Source organism: Chelonus insularis, unplaced genomic scaffold, assembly GCF_013357705.1.
Source record: "Chelonus insularis isolate UGA/USDA-ARS -01 unplaced genomic scaffold, ASM1335770v1 contig_94_pilon, whole genome shotgun sequence".
NCBI lineage: Eukaryota > Metazoa > Arthropoda > Insecta > Hymenoptera > Braconidae > Chelonus > Chelonus insularis.
Window position 1 is genome coordinate 167,510 of NW_023276783.1, and position 21,027 is coordinate 188,536.

The window sequence follows — 21,027 nt, forward strand, 5'->3', positions numbered from 1 at the left end:
AATAATTCAAAATCTTTGAAAATCACATTTTCAACATTCAACATGCAGAGGAGTAGCTAATCAAATAAGGGAAAACTTCTGGAACTTGGCGGCATATGTTCCTTAAACGCAGCTTCGTGCCATCTGGCTTCTATAAGAGAAATCTCTCAGGCATCAAAGATCTATAGATAAATCGATATAATACATAGATCAATTTTAACATAACTTTTAAAATGAAAAATAAAATTAATGTGAAAGGTTACTTGATAAAGATAGATAGATTGTTACTGTAAATATTAAAATATATTTAATACATGTATGATCATTCATAATATTATTTAGCATAATTGCTATATTACACATTATGAATTGAGATTAATTTATCATCAGTTGCCGTATGTGTTTATAATATCTTGTAAATAATAATTTATTTATCTAACGTTATAGAGTCAGATAAACATTTGACACTTTTGAATATTTATAATATTCATAATGATCAACTCAATATTAAATTAAATTCTTTGGAAAAATATTTCAACATGAACGTATAAAATCACTAACAACGTGACGTATAATATTTCCCTAATAATTTAACAAAAAAATTGTAAAATGCTTTAATTCCTAACAATTATACTAAACTTTATGAAATTAATAGTACTCCAATACTTTTAATAAATTGTTGATCACATTTTTGATCAATATTTAGATAAGTTAACAATAATTAATGAATGATTAAAGATAATTAAATTGCTGCATTTACGAAATATAAAAATAATTTACATACTGGCAGTAATTTGTCCTAAATAACAATGTTTTACAAAAATACGAATTTCTTATAACGGCAACAACATTTGGAAGATCCATAAAATCGATGACATATTGATTTTAATAGTCATAAGAAAATACCAATATATTTATATAAAATAATTAGTATTTTCGATCTCTGCTTGGGGATATGTGACGATTTGATGAATACGGATTTTGTAGTAGTCGAGGTGATGTTTCAATCACACGTAGTAAAAGAGAATCGATATAATCTTCAAGATCAATAAGCCTTCTCTTTTTGTCATTAACTTCTCTTTGTAATTGTAAAGCTAATTCAATGAGATCCTAAAAATAAATAAAACATAAAATTTCAATTAAATACAGCAGCAAAACGTAGAAAGAAAACTTGTTTATATGGAAATACCTCTCTCGTTTTTCCGTCGAACTGAGCGAGGACTTCATGAGGAAGTCGACTTTTAGATTTTATTGTACTCTTACTGCCATCTTCTCCTCCAATGATAATTCTCTCTGAAGACGATTGAACATCGTCCCCAATATCCTTGCTCTTCAGTTCTTTGTCTTTCTTCTTATCACTCTTCAACGATTTTTTCTCTTCTTTCGGACTTTTACTTCCGACTTTATCATCTTTAATGTTAGAATTACGATCTCCAATCAACTGTTTTTCTTCTTTTGAATTACGATCTTTCGTCGTAGCTTTATCATCTTTATTACGTTTCGAATGAATAATTTCACGAGGTGCTGGACTTGGTGGCTCGGGAGTTTCTTTCAACCTCGAGTTCAAAGTTGGTGATGTATTTAACGGAGACAAGTCACGCTTTCCGTTTGACGGCTCTATTACAATTTTGGGATTTAATTTATTATCCCATTTTTTACCGACATTATTTGACGATTGTATCCCGTAAAGCTTTCTACCCCATTCGTCTTGCTCTTGATTATTCACATTTACTGGCGACGAGTTTAAAATAGAACTAGTAAAACGGGGAGGTTTATTTGGCGCAGGATTTGTGGGTGCGGATGTTGGTGAATTTAATTCTGTTGTAATACGCGAACTCTGTGTCGTTGTGGAGTTACTGGAATATCCGGAAGTAATGCCACTAGATACAGGTGCATTCAAGGATGACGCTGAACTCTTGTGAGATAAATCATCAAACTATGAACATACAAAAACATTTATGAAGCTGTTGATCTCATTTATTTTATTACTAAACTTTGTCATTTAATCATCAAAATTACTTACCGTAAATTCATCATCATCTTCACTAATAACTCCAGGATCCGCTTCACCAGGTTCTTGTCTTGAAGGCCTTATTTGATGCTCTTCGACTTCATCAAATTCATCTCTATCTAATTTATTTTTGCTCTTTCCTTTCACTCTATTACCAATTGATTTAGCCAGCTTTTTCAAACCTTTACGCTTTTCTAAGCTGCCAATACTTAATAAACTGCCACCAATCGATTGTGCAGCCGTTGATAATTGGCCTAGAGAGCTTTTATGCCTTTCTTTCCTTGTTAGATCCGTTAAACTGCCAGCTTTTACTATAAAACCTATTTTCACCTCAAGTTCACCTCTTTCTTTCGTATTTTCTTTTCCAGGCTTGCTCTCAAGAGTGTACCTGTTGATATTAAAAAGTACATAGATTGAAAGACTATTAGATATATTATTTATTTAAGAATAATTCCAATCACGAGTTTCAATCTGACATAGAGCTGCCAATATGTCGATCAGATAATGCTTTTTCTTACCATCTATTTCTCGGTCGTTCGTACACGTCGAAACTTGAGAGAGGTATGCACACCATTCCTAGAAACTCGTCGACGCCCAGGAAGTTACGATGAAGAGCGGTCAAGACGATTTCCGCCGTGTTTCCTTGTGATGGTATTTGTAGCTCGCACTCTTCATGCCATTCCACATTCTCCGACGCCTTCTCTTTAACCGATGTTTGATACTTTTCCTTGCCAAGTGCGATCGTCACGAAGCAATCATTTGTCTCTGGTAACAGAAGTAAAGTAGGCGGAAAAGGTTAAATGATCATTTACGTCTTTCCAACCTCGCTTTAACAGGTCAATTATAAGCCTGATAGTAATAATATTATAATTTTAAAGAGCAATTGAATTATTTAGCTCTTGGGAGCTCTTTAGAAAAGTAATAAGTACTACTCTACTTGTCAATAAGACTTTATACTGATTCTTTTAAATTGAATTTAAACGATTTATGTTTTTTAATTACTGTGATTAAATTAATTAATATTAAATGAATATTTCTGATTTTCTATCCAGACAATGTTTATTACAGTAGATTAATTAAATTTTTTATTATAAATTATAAAAATAATAATATATGTGTGATGATACTTTTATTTTATTGTCATGGAATAATCACATTTTAAAAAAAAAGTGGAAGAAAGTGTTTCAGTTCTCTGAAAAAATTTCTACAGCATAATTTATGTAATAAAAAATGAAAAGGTACCTTTGAGATACTTTCTTTGCTTACTGACTTATTTTTTAAAAACTTCCATGACAATGACTCAGTATTTTAAATAATTGAATTTCGAAATTTAGATGAATAATGAAGTACCAATTGAATCATTTTTTTTTTCATGTTAAAAATTAAATTTTGGAGTAAATTTTTCTAAAAAGAATAAACACTGAGTCTTTAGACTAGAAATTCATCCCATCATGATCAGACAAAAAACTTTGACACAAAAACTCCCATTTTCTACCATAATCTCTCCACACATGATCCCATCAAACACCTGCATCTACCGATTACCGTTGCTCGTGGCCATTCCAGCATTCTTTACACAAATTACTCTGTCTTCAACGGTTCTATAATATTTAAAAATTATGAAAAAATCTTTACTCACTGTGTTTGCCTTTGGTTAATAACCCTTTAGCTCTTTGAACTGTAACACACAATAAAAAGCATTTTCATTACTTATAACAATTCATAGAATAGATACTGAGTATTCATTTCATGGATGAATGTATAGAATAGATAATTAAATAATAGTTCTACGTCATTATTTTTAAACATATCGTTATTTCATCTAATTATACTAAAAGGCTGATGTGCGTGCACTTAAATACGCCATTCTATCCTGCCCCTGATCTATGTTGCTTGGAGTCATTGTACGCTTTCAATCCCATCAGGTATAAAACGATATGTTGTCGTACAGAACAAGTTAGCATATTTCAAAAATTCCTACACTAAAGAAACCTTTGCATTAAATTATTGAATTAATTTAAATCTTCATTTAAATACAAAAGAACTCAATATTCACCCATAATTGTGTAATATTAAAAACTATTTATTCATCGTTCAGGAATTTATTTCACAGCTAGAACAGTGGAGAAAAAAAGGTGAATTCTCAATCTATAGAAGGAAGATTCTTACTACGTGACTGAGATGATGAATACAAAATATTATTCGCTATATTGTTTCCCATTCAACTTTCTTATTCACCTCTTTTTGTCTATTAATGTAAACATTTCTCGATAATCTTTATTGTTTTTCAACGTCTTCCTCCTCGCTATTATTCTCCATACTATAATTTACAATTTTTACAGTAAATTATACAAAAATATGTAGATCTCTAATGAGAGAAATTTGATTTTAATACAATCAGTCATTTATTCTTTCTAAAATATTTGTTCAATTTTCATCTCTTGTTTTTCGGTTTCAATAAAAAGACTGATGCTTTTTCTTATTATATAAAATCTTCTTGATCCTCTTTATCAGTCTTCTGTTTCTCGTCTATTCCTTTAGAAGCTGATTGAATTTTTTTTTGTGATATTGCATTCGAACACGGGGAAATCACGATCCAATTTCTCAAAGTTGGAGTGTATTATCTTCACATGTTTTCACCGCAATTTCATACGATTATAATAACTTTCATATAATTTATACAAATAAATAAATAAAAATGTTAACATAGCGTGAAATAAACAGATTAATTTTTTTTATTATAAATCTTAAAGAATTAATTAATTTTCAAAATATTTTTAACAACTTTCATCATTGTTTTTATCAGAATAAATTCAATTCTAATGAATTTATCATTTCTATCTTTATCGTGAATGATTTCTAAAAATATTCCATTCTTGGAAAGAGTATCAAAAAAAAGAAAAGTCAATAGTGATGATGATTACAACGATGTTTTTAACGTGTCACATGTAACGGTAAGTTAAGCCAAGACATATGAAACAAAATACCCAAGAAAGTGGACTTGGCATTTAGCTTGATGTTAAATACGTAGATAATAAACACTGAAATGGTTTCTTTCTGTACATCATATGTACACATACTATTTTCGAAGTATCCAAAATGGTTTATACAAGATTATTAGTAATATGTAAGCATGTAAATCATATTATATTACGTATATAATACAGTAAGGTCAAAATACTGCCCCGTAACTTACGGTACATTGATTCATTTGACCTACCTACCCACTTAGCAGCCTTCAATCGCCCTCTGTCCCATCCTACCCACCTATCATATGTTTCTCACACCCTGTTCATAATAATCTCATTATCATTTACAATAAAGAACATAAACAAATTTTTAACTGCTATGATTATTTTAAGATACAAACCTGTCACTTGAACGTGTGTTGGACTCCACATGTTGCACTACCACAACATCAAACCTTGCATTGAATATAAATTGGCTTGTTTTCTTCTAAACTGTTGATGACGACAATCACACCTGGATGTGTACAGATTTACGTCGATCCATTGTTTTTTACTGATTTATTGTACACTCTTTAATGTCCTAAAAATCACTAATATTTAGCATGTGATCTTGCAATCATTTCATTACTTATTCAATAACAACACTGTTTATATGATAAAACTTTACAAAAACTCCGTAATGTTCGGTAGATCGCGGACAACTATCTGATGGGAACATTGTCTCTTGTTCCCTCTTTTACTTACCTTGCGCAGTGCATGACACCGTGTGGTACCACTGCGCATTAGACGAGCGCAACCATTTCCAAGCGAAAAGCAGGGACGAGGTTAGTTGAAAGTGAACCCCAGCTCTTTATTTTGTCTCCATTTGTGTCATTTCATGGATGTTATTGTATTAAAATTCCTTAGATGTTGCGAATTTCAATTTAATTGTACTCCATGAGCCATTATTCTAACCTAAAAAAAGAAAACGCTGTCATTAGGTATTTTGTTAATTTACTTTATAGATAAAGACATGTATGAATAATTGTTTATACTAAAAGAAATTTTATGTTTATTTTTAATGCAGAATAGCCAGAAGGTACTAATAAACACGTGGATCTCATAGTTTTATTTTAATGAGTAAATAATTGAAATAAAGAGATATTCTTAAATAAGACTAAACTATTTTTTATTTTGAAGCAAAGTACTTTTATTTGTTGCATGTAATGAAATGTTAACAGTTATAAAGGATGTTTATTTCAAGTTTTTATCCATCTTTTTATGTAACTTTGATTTCCTACTTACATTCTAATGTAAATTTAAAATTGTGTATAATATAAGTAGAGATTGTAAAGTTTATTTGTAGAGAAATAGTTGATTTTTACAACAGAATATTCTTTTAAAAAATAATTTATTTATAATATTACTTAATTCATTTAAAAAAAATTTAATTATCAAGAGTTTATTTTTTACCATATCTTCCATTAAAAAATAATAAAAAATTTCAATTTTGCAAAAAGCTTTTAATTATTTGATGTGTTGTATGAATGTAGACTGGCTGTGTTTGCTCTAAAGTACAATTCGTTTACATTGTATCTTTAGCTTGTTTGAACAGGGCAAGTCTTATTATACTTGGAGCTCTATTTGCTCTCAGTACTTGGTGCTCAAATAAAACCTACGTAGAGGTTTACTTTTAAAATGATAACATTTCGTATTTCCTGCAAATTTAACAGCACCAATGAATTATGACTCATAGTTATGCAATTACTGAATTATCAAAAAATTTGCTGATTAGAAAATTACAATAAATAATAACAGACCTGCATATTTTTATTAATTCAATCAAGTTTTGCTTTAATATACAATAGGTGAGAATATAATGCTGAGTAATAAATATGAAATATGAATATTAATAAATTGCCGTATCAACTAATGAAAAATGTTGTTAATCCAGTTTGTTTAAAAATTTATACTACTCTGCGAAGATGTTATCACAATGCTCATTTATTACGAATACGATATGATATAGATGGTTTTTAGAAAATTCACTAACGAACAATCCTGGTGATAAGAGAAATGATACATAACTGGTTTAGCTATTACGACTGATAAGAATGTGACTCAGGCAACTAAAAACAGAGAAACTTTTGTTAATTAAATGTATATTGTTAAAACATGTTTAATGTTTGATTGTCATCACGATAAAAAAACCTTGGACAAATTTTTTTAGAGTTTGTGAATCATTGATTTTTTATTCATTTGTGGACTTTAAACAGTTGCTAAAAATAGCTATTTTCTAGCTATTTTTTATTGAGTTTAAAATACAATCAATCCTCCTATAATAACAATCGAAAAAATGATTGAAAAAATACATATAAAAAGTTAAAGATTTTCTTTCATGTATATTTCATTTTAAAAATTTTTTCTTATAAAATATTCAAAAAATATATCTACATATCATAAAAAAAACATGCATTTCTTCTTGGTAATCAATTTTCTTTACAATAAAAAAATTAAGAATGAATTGTCATGAATATCCTTGCCTACATCATGTAATATAATATTTATACCTGTAATTAGTACGAAAATGTCTTCATTTAATCATAAAAAGACATGAATAATTTTATTCTTAAATAAATACAGATATTACCAGCTAGTTATCTATACATCTATACAATATGATTAAGATTCATCATGGATACTGAATACTTGATGACTCAGACAAAAACATCAAGTATATCTACACATAGAGCTGATCAGGTAACAATTTGAATTGATTATACATCAACTAATACTCATATATAAAATACAATTTTAATTTCTGTATAGAAAAGAATAGACTGATTCCTTCTTTTGTTGTCTTAACATCCTACATTAAATTGGGAACACTCTTCATATCAATTTTCAGTTGAAGTCTGCAATAAGTGACGAAGCATAAATTAAAACTCATAAAGCACAATGATTCATAATATTTGTTTTGCTGTGGTATATTATTTGCACCTGACATCACATCTGAATTGTATAGTAGATGAGGATATCTATATTCTAGCCTTGTAAAGGAAAGACACGAAAAAAATGATATTTTTTCTAGTATGGTAGTGTCGTTCTACATTTTATACCACAGACAAAATAAAAGAAACATTTTTAGAGAATAAAAATTTCGAATTTTTTTAGTAAATGATAAATTTCAATTAATTAAATGGAATTTGGTTAATAATTTTTAATGAGTTGGAATGAATAAATGAAAAATAAAGAAACTACTTTAGTCAAAATAGTTGTAATTAATTTATATAGTCTATTTTAATTTTTACCTTTAAAATTAAAAAAAATTCGTTGGTTGAATTTATTATAATTTAATTTTTTAAAATTAACATAGTTTTGAAATAATTATTTTGACAGATATAATTTCTGGTTACTTTTTAAAATGAAAACCAACAACCAAAATTTTTAGTATTAATGTCCTTTATTGTAATCAACTGCAAGATAAAGACTAATGAATGATTGTATGGATAACTCGTGAGCATTATTTTCTCATCATTTCGTAACCACACAAGGCTATTTTGCGACTAGTACGAGAATCTACAGGATGTAATACTTCCTCGAAAAAAAAAAATTTCAATAACATAAATTTTACAAAATTTTCAATTACTTTTACATCAATCAAACAGCTTAACTTACATTCCCTAACAGCACTATAAAGCACCAACAACAAAATTAAACAATAGCTAATTATAATCAATTTATCATGGTAGTTGGTCTAATTTATCTTTCTTCTTTTATCACAAGTGTGTACCTCTTTACCTCTGCTCTCATTGTTATGCCAACAGGATTGCATCACACTACCGGCATTATTAACAAGATATGTATACATGCATAGAGACATGTATCTTGCTAAGTTACGACACACAGATGTATCTGTTTATTTGGCACAATTATTTTAGTGCACACTATCACACTCGATTATTCATTCTAACTAACACTTTAAATGATTCATTCTGTTGTCTAGAATATTTTACAGTCAAGAAAATGTCCTCGACTCTTATAAATGCATTAAGTTTTATCTTACAGGCTTAACAACAGATGAGAGAATGAGATATCTGTTATTATACATTATCATTATGTGTAATTATGACTATCAGCAAACTAACCTATCATATCTGTATACAAACCGAAGGCATTGATCAATCGATAAATCGCGCGCATTCAATTTTAAATTGTTATCGAGTTTATGATTCCTGCCGTGCAATGTCGCCACAGTCATTGTAACGCAATGGGTTCCCCTACCCCTGGAATTTGTATACTTTTCATGAAACACGTTCACCTTTTCCTCTCCTTGTCGCAAGTCACAAGTGGTCACGAGACAGTAACCGTACCTTGCATCGATTATTTGTCATATTATTAGTGAATGCAGGTGAATGTCCACTTCTATTGGGTAGACTTTACATTTAATAAAGACACTTTTCGGTTACTTCAGGTATTGCCGACCTTGTCTTGCATTCACCAACTACAGATAAAATACATGACTTGAAAACGTCCTTGAAGTTTGAAGAAGATTCAACTGGAGAAGAAGGAAGAGAATTCTGACAGGTAGATCGAGAAAGTGAGGAAGAAAAAAAAGAGAAAGAATATTAGAAGAGTCTGGAGAGACTTTAAGAGAAGGGGAACGACGAATAAAGACGAGAAGTAGAATCTATAGTAGAGGGAGACATACAGCTAGTGATCGGTAAACTCAAGAACGACCGTGTAGAGTCCTGTGAAATCGTCGATGTGATCGTGTGAATCCACGACGTCGCGTCTTGTTGATAATCAATTATTTTTGTATATTCAAAGAGACTTTAAGTGAATTTAGTGTGTTATAAAAAATGTCGATGCGAAGCGATAATGTGCCTTGTGCTCGACTATGCCATATTGTCAAGTGGGATGATTTCGATGGTTATGGATTTAATCTTCACGCTGAGCGTGGTAAAAATGGTCAGTTTATCGGGAAAGTGGACGATGGTTCACCAAGTCAAGCAGCTGGATTACGTCAAGGAGATCGTATTATTGAAGTTAATGAAATAAATATTGCAAATGAAACACATAAGCAAGTGGTTGATCGAATTAAAGCTTTTCCTAATGAAACCAAACTCCTTGTGGTGGACCAAGAAGCAGACGAATATTACAAGGCCAACAACATCGTCATTAGGGGCACGATGACGGGCATCAAGGTGATCAAGACGCCAGAGAGGAATCCTGCGACCGTTGAGAATGAAACAAGATCGGATGGAAGTATCAGCTCTGTAGACGATGTAAGTTCTCATTTTCGCTCATCAACTTCTTGTTCTTGATATCTTTTAGTTAGTTTGTAGACATGCGAGCATGACTCTTTAGCTAAGTAATTTATTTAAGAATCTTCCAGATAAGCTTTTCATCGTTCAATTGCGATTAAAAATTTATTTAATTATTTCACCTGGACATGAAACTTGAATCAATTGTATTTATATCTTCTGTGTATGGATACTAAAGTTTCACATCATCTTGCTTCACGAAATCCAAACATTTCCGGGAATTCGAGACTCGTTTCAACGTTTATTTAAATTTGTAACTTTGGCAATTACATTAATTCCATCGCAATTAAATGTTGCAAAAGTAATGCAAGGTATTATTGCTTTAAGTATATTCATCGAAAACTTTGGAAGGTATTATCATCTTTGCGAAATCATTCAAAGTATTTCTAGATTTTTATTAATTTTTTGTTTTCTGTCAATATCTAATGACTGATGATGATACTCTGATGACTTATTGAAGAATTTATTTGAAAACTCATTTTTTACGTTAATATTAATTTTATTTTTAAAGCTTTATTAATGTTCATTCATTAATGAATCAGAGTTAGATTTTTTAAGTATTTAAAAATTGAAAGATTTTATCAAAATAAATGATTTTGTATGTACTATGTAGTTTCAAATAATCATGACATATTTTCCAGGTTTCAATCTTTCAATAAATCCAGCTTGCAGTTAATTTTCTACTGATAATTACATCGATATTACGTACTATGATAAATTACCAATGTTTTTACGACTTTCTAATACAAGAAAATCATCTTAACAAATAATTTCAATCATGTACTAACAAATCTTAGTGCAATATGAACAAATTTTTTTATTTTTATTTTATAAAAAAAAACAATCTTACGTAAACATTTCGTTTTCAAAGCCCAATCCTTTTGGAGAATACAATAGTTTTATGTTTATGTTTTTTACTTATCTATTGAGTCATTCAGTAATAAAATAATTTCAAGGACACGGATTTTTATAGATATACTTTTTTTATAACACGCAACAATTCAAAATGAACTGCAGCTAATTTATTACGAGTAATGTTGATGGCTGTAAAAAATCACCTGCTATTTAATAATGAATTTATAAGTCATCATGTCGGTTATTGAAAAACGTATTTAATTATTTTTAAGAACATGATTAATATTTTTTTCTTTTATTTAAGCCATTTTTAAAATTATTTTATTAATTTTTGTCGATTAATCTTACTCTGTTTCTGTTAATAACATCTGTGTTTGTTTCATAAATCAAATAATATTCGATTACAAGTCTTCTTTAAGGCTTAAATACTCTCAACAAATGTTCAGTCGCGGAAAAATATTGTACTAGTGATCTATAAAAAGAGTTAAAATTCTATGTAATTAAAGTTGATAAGTGATAAACATTTTATCACTTAGTATGTATAAATGAACCATACCATAATAATTTCTTCTATACATGTTATTGCAAAAAAACTGTATACAATTAATTGTGTTTTTATATCTTATCTTTAATTTAAATTGTTACAACAGTCTTAGAATTACTTTTATTTATTATCTGTTTTGTATCAATACAATAAATACCATGTTATCGATACAAAGATAATTTCCAAATTTAATCTGATTATTGAAAATTATTGTTTTTTACAATTAATTTTATTTCGGATAAATTATTGTATTTAAATTGATTTTCAAAAAAGAGTACTGTAAAATTCATATTATTTTACTTAATACATTATGCCAAAAAAAATGATTTAAATAATTAATGCATATAAAAAAGTTCGCAAGATGAATATGAAGTAATGGATGTTTTTTAAATAATGTCATTAAATACAATGCAAACATTTTTATTTTCTTTATATTATGTTAAATTCTAGGTCAAATTTCGATCTGATGTAATTCAACATAATTTAATAGAACATCGAATAACATTGATATATTGAATCACGAATTTTTTTTAGGAGATAAATTTTATTTTATGAGCTACATGCAATTTTTTAATTCATTCATTTATGCTACATAAGTATTCGTTGCTTTTTTATACATAATTCAATCACTACCATTCCTAACAGTTGTCATTATAGTCTCTTTAAAGTTGCTTTCAATTCTATTTTTTTTTAACACGCATCTCCAGTGTAATTAACATCTCTTGTAACTTTGTTTAACTCTCTACCACTATCTGAATATTATCTGTATATTTTAGACCTCCAACTTTGATCCTACTTATAACTGAATCTTTCTTTTATATTTTTTATTTATTGTCTAGATTATTAATAAAAATGTCAGAATGTTTAAAAAAAAGAATAATCAAGATTAATAATCACTTTTTATTCTTCTTACTAGTATAGTCATATTTACTTCACTCGGTCCAGTTAGAAAATTAATTGAGGCAATGAAAAAATAAATTAATCAAAGAAAAAGCATGGAAAATGTAATGATAGTATTTATAATTTGTTTTTTGATTAAAATGATTTATGTTTCAAAACATCTTGTTTACTATTAATAATTTTATTTAATGTAAGAAAAGAACATTTACATCCTGTTGTAAATAAATTTTTAATAGCTTATCCCTGATCATTAACTAATCATGTAAATTACTTTATCACATTTTTATACTAAAGCTCATTAATAATATTTTAAGATAAAACAAACATCTGAATTTAAAAGAAGGAAAGCGTATTTTTTTTATTATATTAAAATAGTACTTTTTCTAAAACACACTAGAGTTTTACAATGCCACTATCTTGTCTATATTTGATCTAATTTATTCATGTTTATTCGTCTTCTACCTTGCCAACGTTGTCCTCGTAACATTTATTTCCCCCAACAATCACTCATACTCCACATAATTGTTCCGATACAAGTCTACGCTGAGCTAATTTTTTATATCTCTTTAGAGCAATAAATAAAAAAACCTCATTCGTTTTAATTAATATTTATTAACAATAAACTAATAATTATTATTATTATCAAAAAAAATTTGTTAACAATGCAAATTTTTTTCCAATGTAAAATCAAACAAAAAGAATAAAATAAATCAAGTTGTACTGCAAAGACAAACGGAAGTCATGGCGGAAGTAATTTATCTGTAAATTGATATTTATTTACAGAAATAGTTTAATCGAATTTGATTCATTGTTTGCTTATATAATTTAAAGTATTCTCACGATAGTTAAGATTAGGACCATTGATAAATATTTAACATATAATTTATATAATTCTTAAGAATCACTATCTCATTTAATTAGTCGCACAACACGTATAACATGTACACTTATTTTATGTATTACACTCATAAATCTTAACTTTATAGATATACTTATTGCTACCTGATGTTTGAAATGTGCAGAAAATTCACACCTTTTTGTCATTAACATGATTATCTGCAGAAAATATCACATACAAGAAACACTTTTCCCATCCCATATGTTGACTAAGACCACCTTGAAAGTATATTGTGCAATACTTGGTCAACATTCGTTGAATAACGCGAATCGTTCTAGCGTCTCAATGATTAATAATAATCTTTTAAGGTATTTACTACACTCACAAACTTATAACTCTACAAACTAAGAGCTAAAGTAGTTTCCTGTTATAATCATAGAAACCAACGACAAATTTTCTAGACAGTTCATACTGATTCACGTGATGATTGTACTTAGCTTGTTACGACTTCATACTATTAAATTTTCCAGGATTGTTATTTAACATCCTTTTTAAGAGTATTCTTCGTCGATTGTTTAGACAAAATCACGGGAAGAAATATTTTTTTGTAAAAACATTGTGCAATTTTTTTTTTTCACAACGTTTTTTTGTAATTAAAAAAAAAGTTTAATGAATATTTATCATTATTATTTGTGAATAAAATAAAAAATGATTAATATCAGAAAATATTGGAAAAGTTAAAGAAAAATAATTGGAGTTACTTTTCCTATTCAAGGATTATCTGTATTTTTAAATACTTTTAAATATGAATTGGTAATATAATAAAAAACTCTATAAATTATATAATAGCTTCGTTATCACTAAAAATAGTTATAAAGGTTGAAATAAAACTTAAAGATAAAGACATCAGCTTGTAAAACATCATCCAAATAAATCGATAAAAGAAAGTCAATAAAATATCACGAAGGTCGAACACATTATTTTCAAATCTTTTATCTACAATACTACTTCATTCGTTTCTTTTTTTTTTTTTTTTTAATTTTATGAACAGGAAGTTTAACTAACCACTAAATATAACTGATAGTAAATGAATTTATATTCATTATAAACCTTTTCCTTAATTAATGCACGTATTCGAAGCTTTCATTTCTCAATGAATCACTTGATCCATTCTACGTAGTATTCTGTCGAATATTCAAAAATAATTCAAAAACTATTTCTTTCGAGAAATGAAATAAAGTAGCTATGAATGAATGGAAAGATAAATTTGATGTAAATATTTCACGAGAAAGTTATATAGCAAATATATTTTTACTTTCAATTAATCTGAGAAATATTTATTATCAAATAGACATAGCTGTTAAATTCAACTACTGATTTTCCATTTAGATAACATGCATGCAATATATATTGAAGTACATGCATACAGAATAGAACCACGTGTTCACTATTAAACTCTTAACCAGTTAAGTTTTGTACATCAAGAACCGGTTTCACGTGGCGATCCTGTCACTATTTCACTACATTGAGCTTGTGGTATTTGGATTTCTCAACTCTGAGTGTGCATGAATTTACTACATTTATTCATATCGGCAATGACACCAAGCCCACTATCAGTTTGCACTTGAATTCATTCATATTTCTGTAACAATCGCTACCAAGTAGCCTAGTCATTCTGTTGGTTCACTACTTCAATGATTTTTCATTTAGTTATTGTCAGGATCAACAGGTGATTGGGAAATTTATTGTTCAGATACTTGAATAAATTTCATAAATGATGTCATCAGTATAAATAATGATTTTCTGAACACGTAATTAAAAAATTTTATTTCTATTCTTTAATCATTTGTTACCTTGATATTTGTTAACACTAGAATTGTAGTTGATTGTAATGAATATTTTTGAATGTCTTAAGCATTGATCAAACTGATAATGTATAGATAATTTATTTTGATACAGAGAAAATGGGTATTTTGATGAGATTCAAATGCCTTGAGGAAGAATGAGGAAATTGTTTAAATGATTGAGGAAATTATTTGAAGATAATTTTTTTTTTAATTTACTATCACGAAACAATTCATTTTAAAATGTGTTTTTCTTTTTTTAGAAAGTTTTTTTTTATCAATTTCTATAACTTCATTCAGAAAATTTATCACTGTTTTCTTTGAAGTTGGGATAGAAAATTTATGCATTTAATTTAAAAACCGTTTTATTTAAATGATTTCTAATTTATTTGACTAATGCTATAGATACCAAGCTAAATATACTAAATTTTTCTACGTCTAGAATTTTTCAATTTAAAACTAGAAATTAATTATGTGTTTAAAAATAAAAAAGGAAAAAGTGATTATTTATTATCCTTTTTATTTTAATTCTGAAACTATGGTTATTTTTTAGCTATTCTACAGGTCAACATTATGATATAACAAGTCTCATAACAACCAGCATGAATTCCTTAAAATTTGATTGATTTCATCACCCAATTCTTAAGTGTCTGATTCATCTCTGATCTAATTGATTTAGTCAATGGTTCCAACTTGTGAAGATTAACTTGACACGACAGAAAAACTTACGTTATAAATTCACATTCACATACAGATATAACAATTGGACCATTGGAATTACAACCTCAATTTTCAGGGTATCATAAAAAAACATTTCATGACAGTGCGAGAAATTTATTACATGAAATATTACATGCTTTGATATGGTACTCCTGTGCAGAACTTCCAATGAATCAAACAAATATCATTTCTAATTGTTCAGACACACAAGAGTTGGTTGTAGAAAAAAATGGGTCGAATAGGCTAAAAGAATGTTGCATTGATAAAATGGTGGTTTAGTAAAAAGTAGCTCACTTACAAAGCACGATCGACCTTCGTACGCGCTATGCATCTTAGTCCCTCATCTTTAGTGATGTGGGTTAAGCGAACGCAAGACATTCGACAAACTTTCTTTGAAATCATTCCTTATTTATAATTGAAAAAAATTATTCATCTTGTATAAGCATAATTTTAAAGATGCATTAATTAAAGACTTTATATAAAGTCTCTTCAAATGTTCAGAAACCTTCTTCGTTTAAAACTCAATTATTTTATTATTTTAATTTAACTTTTATTTAAATTTGTTTGAATTGCTTTTTTAAAGTTGACTAGATATTCACGTATTTACAAACATTTGGAATATTCCAAGTATTGACTTTGCTGTGACTGTTATGACTTTTCTTATTTCCTTTCATACTTTTTATTTTTTACAAATAATGTTATCATAAAAATTACTATGCTTTATGTAGGATAAAATATCCTTGAATCATGAATGTAAAGGAAATTTCATTTTCCAAGGATTCAGAATTGTGTAAAAAATTTAAATGTCTTTGAGAATTAACAGTCAATAAAGACAACTAGACTTGATCAATAATGAACACAATATTTTCCTTGTATATTTTAATAACATAATTAATTATATTTATCGTCATTAATTGTAATGTAAATAATCTATTTCTGTTTTAGAATATACCTAAATCAATAGGATCAAACGATACATCTTCAAATAGTGGAAGTACAACAGCAGCGATGACAATGAATGAAGAAAAAGTGAAAGAAAATGAGACTCAAGAAAATGGTCGTAATAATAGTAATAACAGTGAAAGTAATGTAAATGCAACAAAGGAGCGATTGAACGAGCACTTAGGTACTGAAAATGGAAATGTATCGACTGGTAAGGAGACTAGTCTCAATCTTAAAATGAGCGCCAAGGAATTACGTGCCCAATTAGCAGCCCGTAAAAAGTATGATCCGAAGAAAGAATCAATTGGTTTTAAAGATAAATTTGATATTGTACAAAAATTGTAATCCAATATACAACGTGAATATTTACTGCACAAACTCATTGTTTTCGTTATCACTAACATGTACCTATAATGAACAAGAGATAATCGAAATTTTTTATCATTTATAGTATCATTAGGTTCATTAGAATATCATTAAGCTCAATTCATTCTTATATTTGTTATAAAAATTCCATTGTAAAATTGTTAAATTTATTTTGAGTATTGAAAATGTTAGAATTTGTTGATATAAGTGAAAAAACTTAATATTTTCATGTAATATACTCTAATGAATTTTTTATCGTCATACAAGTACGATAAAAGTATGTATGTGATTAAATTAAAGTTATTTTTCCAATAATTTAATCTCAGTCTATTTTTTTATTGATCAACCTGCCAGTTTTTATTGTTCATTTTCAGAAATAAATCAAATTTTTTTTATAGCCAAGCTATAAAATTAAATTGATGCCTTTAGGAGCTAAATTCTTATCACACTCTTCTTGTGATAGTGAGTTGGAACTTGGATACTTTGCTTGAACATGCTGATGCATTATTTTGTTATATATTCTGCAGAAAAGATATCCCACTTCAGATAATTTAACAAAATGATACCAACATTATGATTCAAATTATTTATCATAATTAGCTACAGTAAAATTATGCTAATAAAAAATGAGAGCGGAAATTATTAATGATAAAAGTTTTTGTTCCAATATGAAATTTAAATTCATCATCTTGGGCATTTTATGAATGCGAAAGTTGAGAAGTGATTCATAATCAAATGATCGTATACTACCAATGTCATCACGCAGTACTTGTATGTATTTTAATGATCACAATCTAGTTATGTGCATACATTTCATGCTTTAGTTGGAATGCATCAATTTATAGAACGTTGCTAGTAATAATCAAAAACATTGATAATTAATTATATAATAAATCATTAAACATAGAATATATATTTTTAAAGAAATAACTTGGAATTAATTTTATCACATGGTGAAATGATAGTATTATCATTGTCTCTGTTTTTATGATTTACTGAACTCAAGAAAATAATAAAGAGCAGTTTATAATTTAAAAGGTACCATAGTTAGCCAAAGATGTTGGAAACACAAATAATAATAACTTTACATGTCTGCGCTTGAGTAATTTATGATTTGCTGCTTTTAATAAGATAATTCCAGGAAAAGATTTGAATAATAGATATGTTATCCACTGAATTTCAATTAGGTTTGCAATTAATTTCATCAAATATTATCTTTTGATGCTTATAATCTTTCAAAATGTTCAATGATTATCAAATTCAATAGTTAAAGTCTTTGTTTGTAACAAATTGAATTTAATAATAATAATTTATCAGTTCATAAATACTAAATAAATATTGTCAAATCTTTTTACAATTTCAAAATAATCTATAAACTATAAAACTCAATTTATCACTGTTATTTTCATCTCATGAGAACTGCATAACAGTTATAAGGTTAACTTGAAGATGATATTATTATTAATTCTCATTAATCTAGCATTAAAAAAGTATACATTTTTATGTCTAGTTAACTAACAGTGTTCACAACGATTGTGAATCGTTATTACCCAGAGTAGCATCAGGTGATGGTGATGAGAGTACTGTGGTAACTGGAGTCGTAACCAATGTTCCAGGAGACCCAGTAGGACTCGGTGAAGGAACATGAGTTGAAGTTGAACAGCGTCTAGAATATAAATAGTCGTGTTGACGAGAATATTGCTGGGTTAAGTACTCATTGTTTGGTCTGGGGATTTTTCCGATGTCTGCTTCAAAAATGATGTCATTTATAGCTTTCTTAACATATGACAATGTCTGAGTATTATATTTTCTTAATTCATTAGCAACATGTTTGCCAAAAGTATCATATGAATCATCAGCATTCCTTAGTAGCTTCAATGCTTTTTGAAAAGTTTTATTAATTTTTATCCCGTCATCAGATTTTCTTTTAGAGCATGATTTAGATATTTGTTCATGCGAATCTGAATCTTTTGGATCAACATCTCGTCCATTAGTTAATTTTGATCTTTGGGGATTTGGAATATTGAATAAGTTGGTTTCTTGGTCTGATGCATTAGGTGTTTGAATATCGTCTGAATGGTCAAATGGATCTGATGCTGTATTTGATGTTTGCTTTTTCTGAAAATACTTTGTATTTATAAATAATCATTATTTCAAAAATGTGTTAATAAATTATGTATTTACCGTTAGTTTATCTTCACTATTTTGAGAGACGTTTTTGGTTGATAAAAATTTTAAACTGTCATATGCAAACCATTTTGATCTATATCCACTATTACCTAGAAGAAACAAGAATTCATCACATTCAAACCAATCACTTGATCAGTCAACAATAAATAATTAACACATGGCAATAAATTTGTTATTTTTAGTAAAAAATATTTATAGCTTTATATATAATATCTTTAATAACTGAACCAATAAATTGAGTTTTATGAAAGATTTTTTTTAATCAATTAAATTAAAAAAAGATTTAATTTATTTTGACAATAAATTTATAAGAATAAAATTTTGTTGACTTTATACCTGTTCTATAGTATTTTTTCTGTCTTGATTTTTCCCTCCTAAATGATCCCATAAGAGCAGACATCTTCTTCTTAACTTCTTCAACAGGAATCTTCATTTCCGAACTAATACTCTTCCAGGCATCTTCTTTAAGCGATTTATTAAAATGACTTTTATCAGCATGATTCCATAAGACTCGATGATTTTCGTACAACTTAATCAAATACAAACTCTTTTCATTATCCCAAGCCATTTTATAAAGTGAAAATTGAATTGAGGCAATTTGAGGCTCAGAACTGGTTCATTCTACACTTGACTAAAACTTTTTATTAGTACCACTAAAAATCTGCCACAAGTGGCGATAAATGGATCGCCATATGGCAGTCTTGACTTGAGGCAATATCTACACTTGAGCAAATTTAACTAGTTGCGACGATAGAGGCAATAATTGTTCTGACAAGACTGCCTCGAGTAAATATGCGACTTTCACGAAGATTGGGTTGTTAAAATTTCATCATCTATGTTAAAAATAATTTTTGTTTTCCGATAATTGCAATAAATATTTATTTTTAATAATAGAAAATTAATTTGATAAAAGTTAAGTTTCATTATTATTAGTTAATTTTAAACTAGTTTGATAAACAATAACTGCTGTCTATGCAGTAAATTATTTCCAAAACTTAAGAATGTTCTTCAATCAGTGATTAATGTTAACCTTCATAGAAACTATTATCTGTAATATTCACCAATGACGTCGTCGATCGCAAACACTAAACGTCACTGATAGCTGAGAATATAATAAATAATCAACATTTTGAAAAAATATATTCATCAAAAAATTAATCAGATAATTGCTCCGATAAAGTGACACAATTATTAACATCGTTGAGGATGATCAAATACCTTGATTAAATATTCCATATCATGACAATGTTGATTTTATAAAATCGTCAGAACGTGAATGTTTTCATGACACCACGCTAACCGATTTTTTAATGCTCATGAAATTTTTATGACTGGAATTACTAACTGTGTGCCATTTAAAAATATTTTAGTACATTGACCTTCAAATTTTTTTTCATCGTCACATTCATCAACGAGAACATTTCTATTAAAGAGGTTTCAATAGTTTCAACATTACCGACATCGCGAATAGCTAATATTCAAACATTTACCTTCATGTAAGAGTTATTTAAATGATTAAATGGCATTCACACTCCATTCCAGTTAAGGAGAATAATTATCGTG

At 28.1% G+C, this 21,027-nt stretch overlaps 3 protein-coding genes across 4 annotated transcripts; 1 reads left to right on the plus strand and 2 right to left on the minus strand.

Moving 5' to 3' along the window:
* Positions 1–566: 566 nt before the first annotated feature.
* Rip11 (Rab11 interacting protein) lies at positions 567–9,006 on the minus strand. The gene is made up of 8 exons (XM_035093242.1): positions 8,740–9,006; positions 5,704–5,913; positions 5,361–5,539; positions 3,630–3,668; positions 2,509–2,755; positions 2,003–2,378; positions 1,169–1,915; positions 567–1,089 (listed from the first exon to the last, which is right to left on the minus strand). Exons 3-8 carry the CDS (start codon positions 5,389–5,391, stop codon positions 907–909), a joined length of 1,623 nt encoding a protein of 540 aa, XP_034949133.1. The 5' UTR covers positions 5,392–5,539; positions 5,704–5,913; positions 8,740–9,006; the 3' UTR covers positions 567–906.
* A 224-nt stretch (positions 9,007–9,230) lies between these two features.
* Positions 9,231–17,286, plus strand: LOC118072997 (Na(+)/H(+) exchange regulatory cofactor NHE-RF1). Its single transcript, XM_035093255.1, has 3 exons — positions 9,231–9,349; positions 9,413–10,226; positions 16,912–17,286. The coding sequence occupies exons 2-3, from the start codon at positions 9,801–9,803 to the stop codon at positions 17,251–17,253; spliced, it is 768 nt and encodes a 255-aa protein (XP_034949146.1). The 5' UTR covers positions 9,231–9,349; positions 9,413–9,800; the 3' UTR covers positions 17,254–17,286.
* Positions 17,287–18,259: 973 nt separating this feature from the next.
* Positions 18,260–20,319, minus strand: LOC118072994 (uncharacterized). Of its 2 annotated transcripts, XM_035093251.1 has the most exons (4): positions 20,011–20,319; positions 19,801–19,926; positions 19,459–19,553; positions 18,260–19,392 (listed from the first exon to the last, which is right to left on the minus strand). In XM_035093251.1, the coding sequence occupies exons 1-4, from the start codon at positions 20,030–20,032 to the stop codon at positions 18,799–18,801; spliced, it is 837 nt and encodes a 278-aa protein (XP_034949142.1). In that variant the 5' UTR covers positions 20,033–20,319; the 3' UTR covers positions 18,260–18,798. The 2 variants fall into 2 exon arrangements, with proteins under 2 accessions (XP_034949142.1, XP_034949141.1); XM_035093250.1 differs by having other exon boundaries at positions 19,801–20,319.
* Positions 20,320–21,027: the final 708 nt, after the last annotated feature.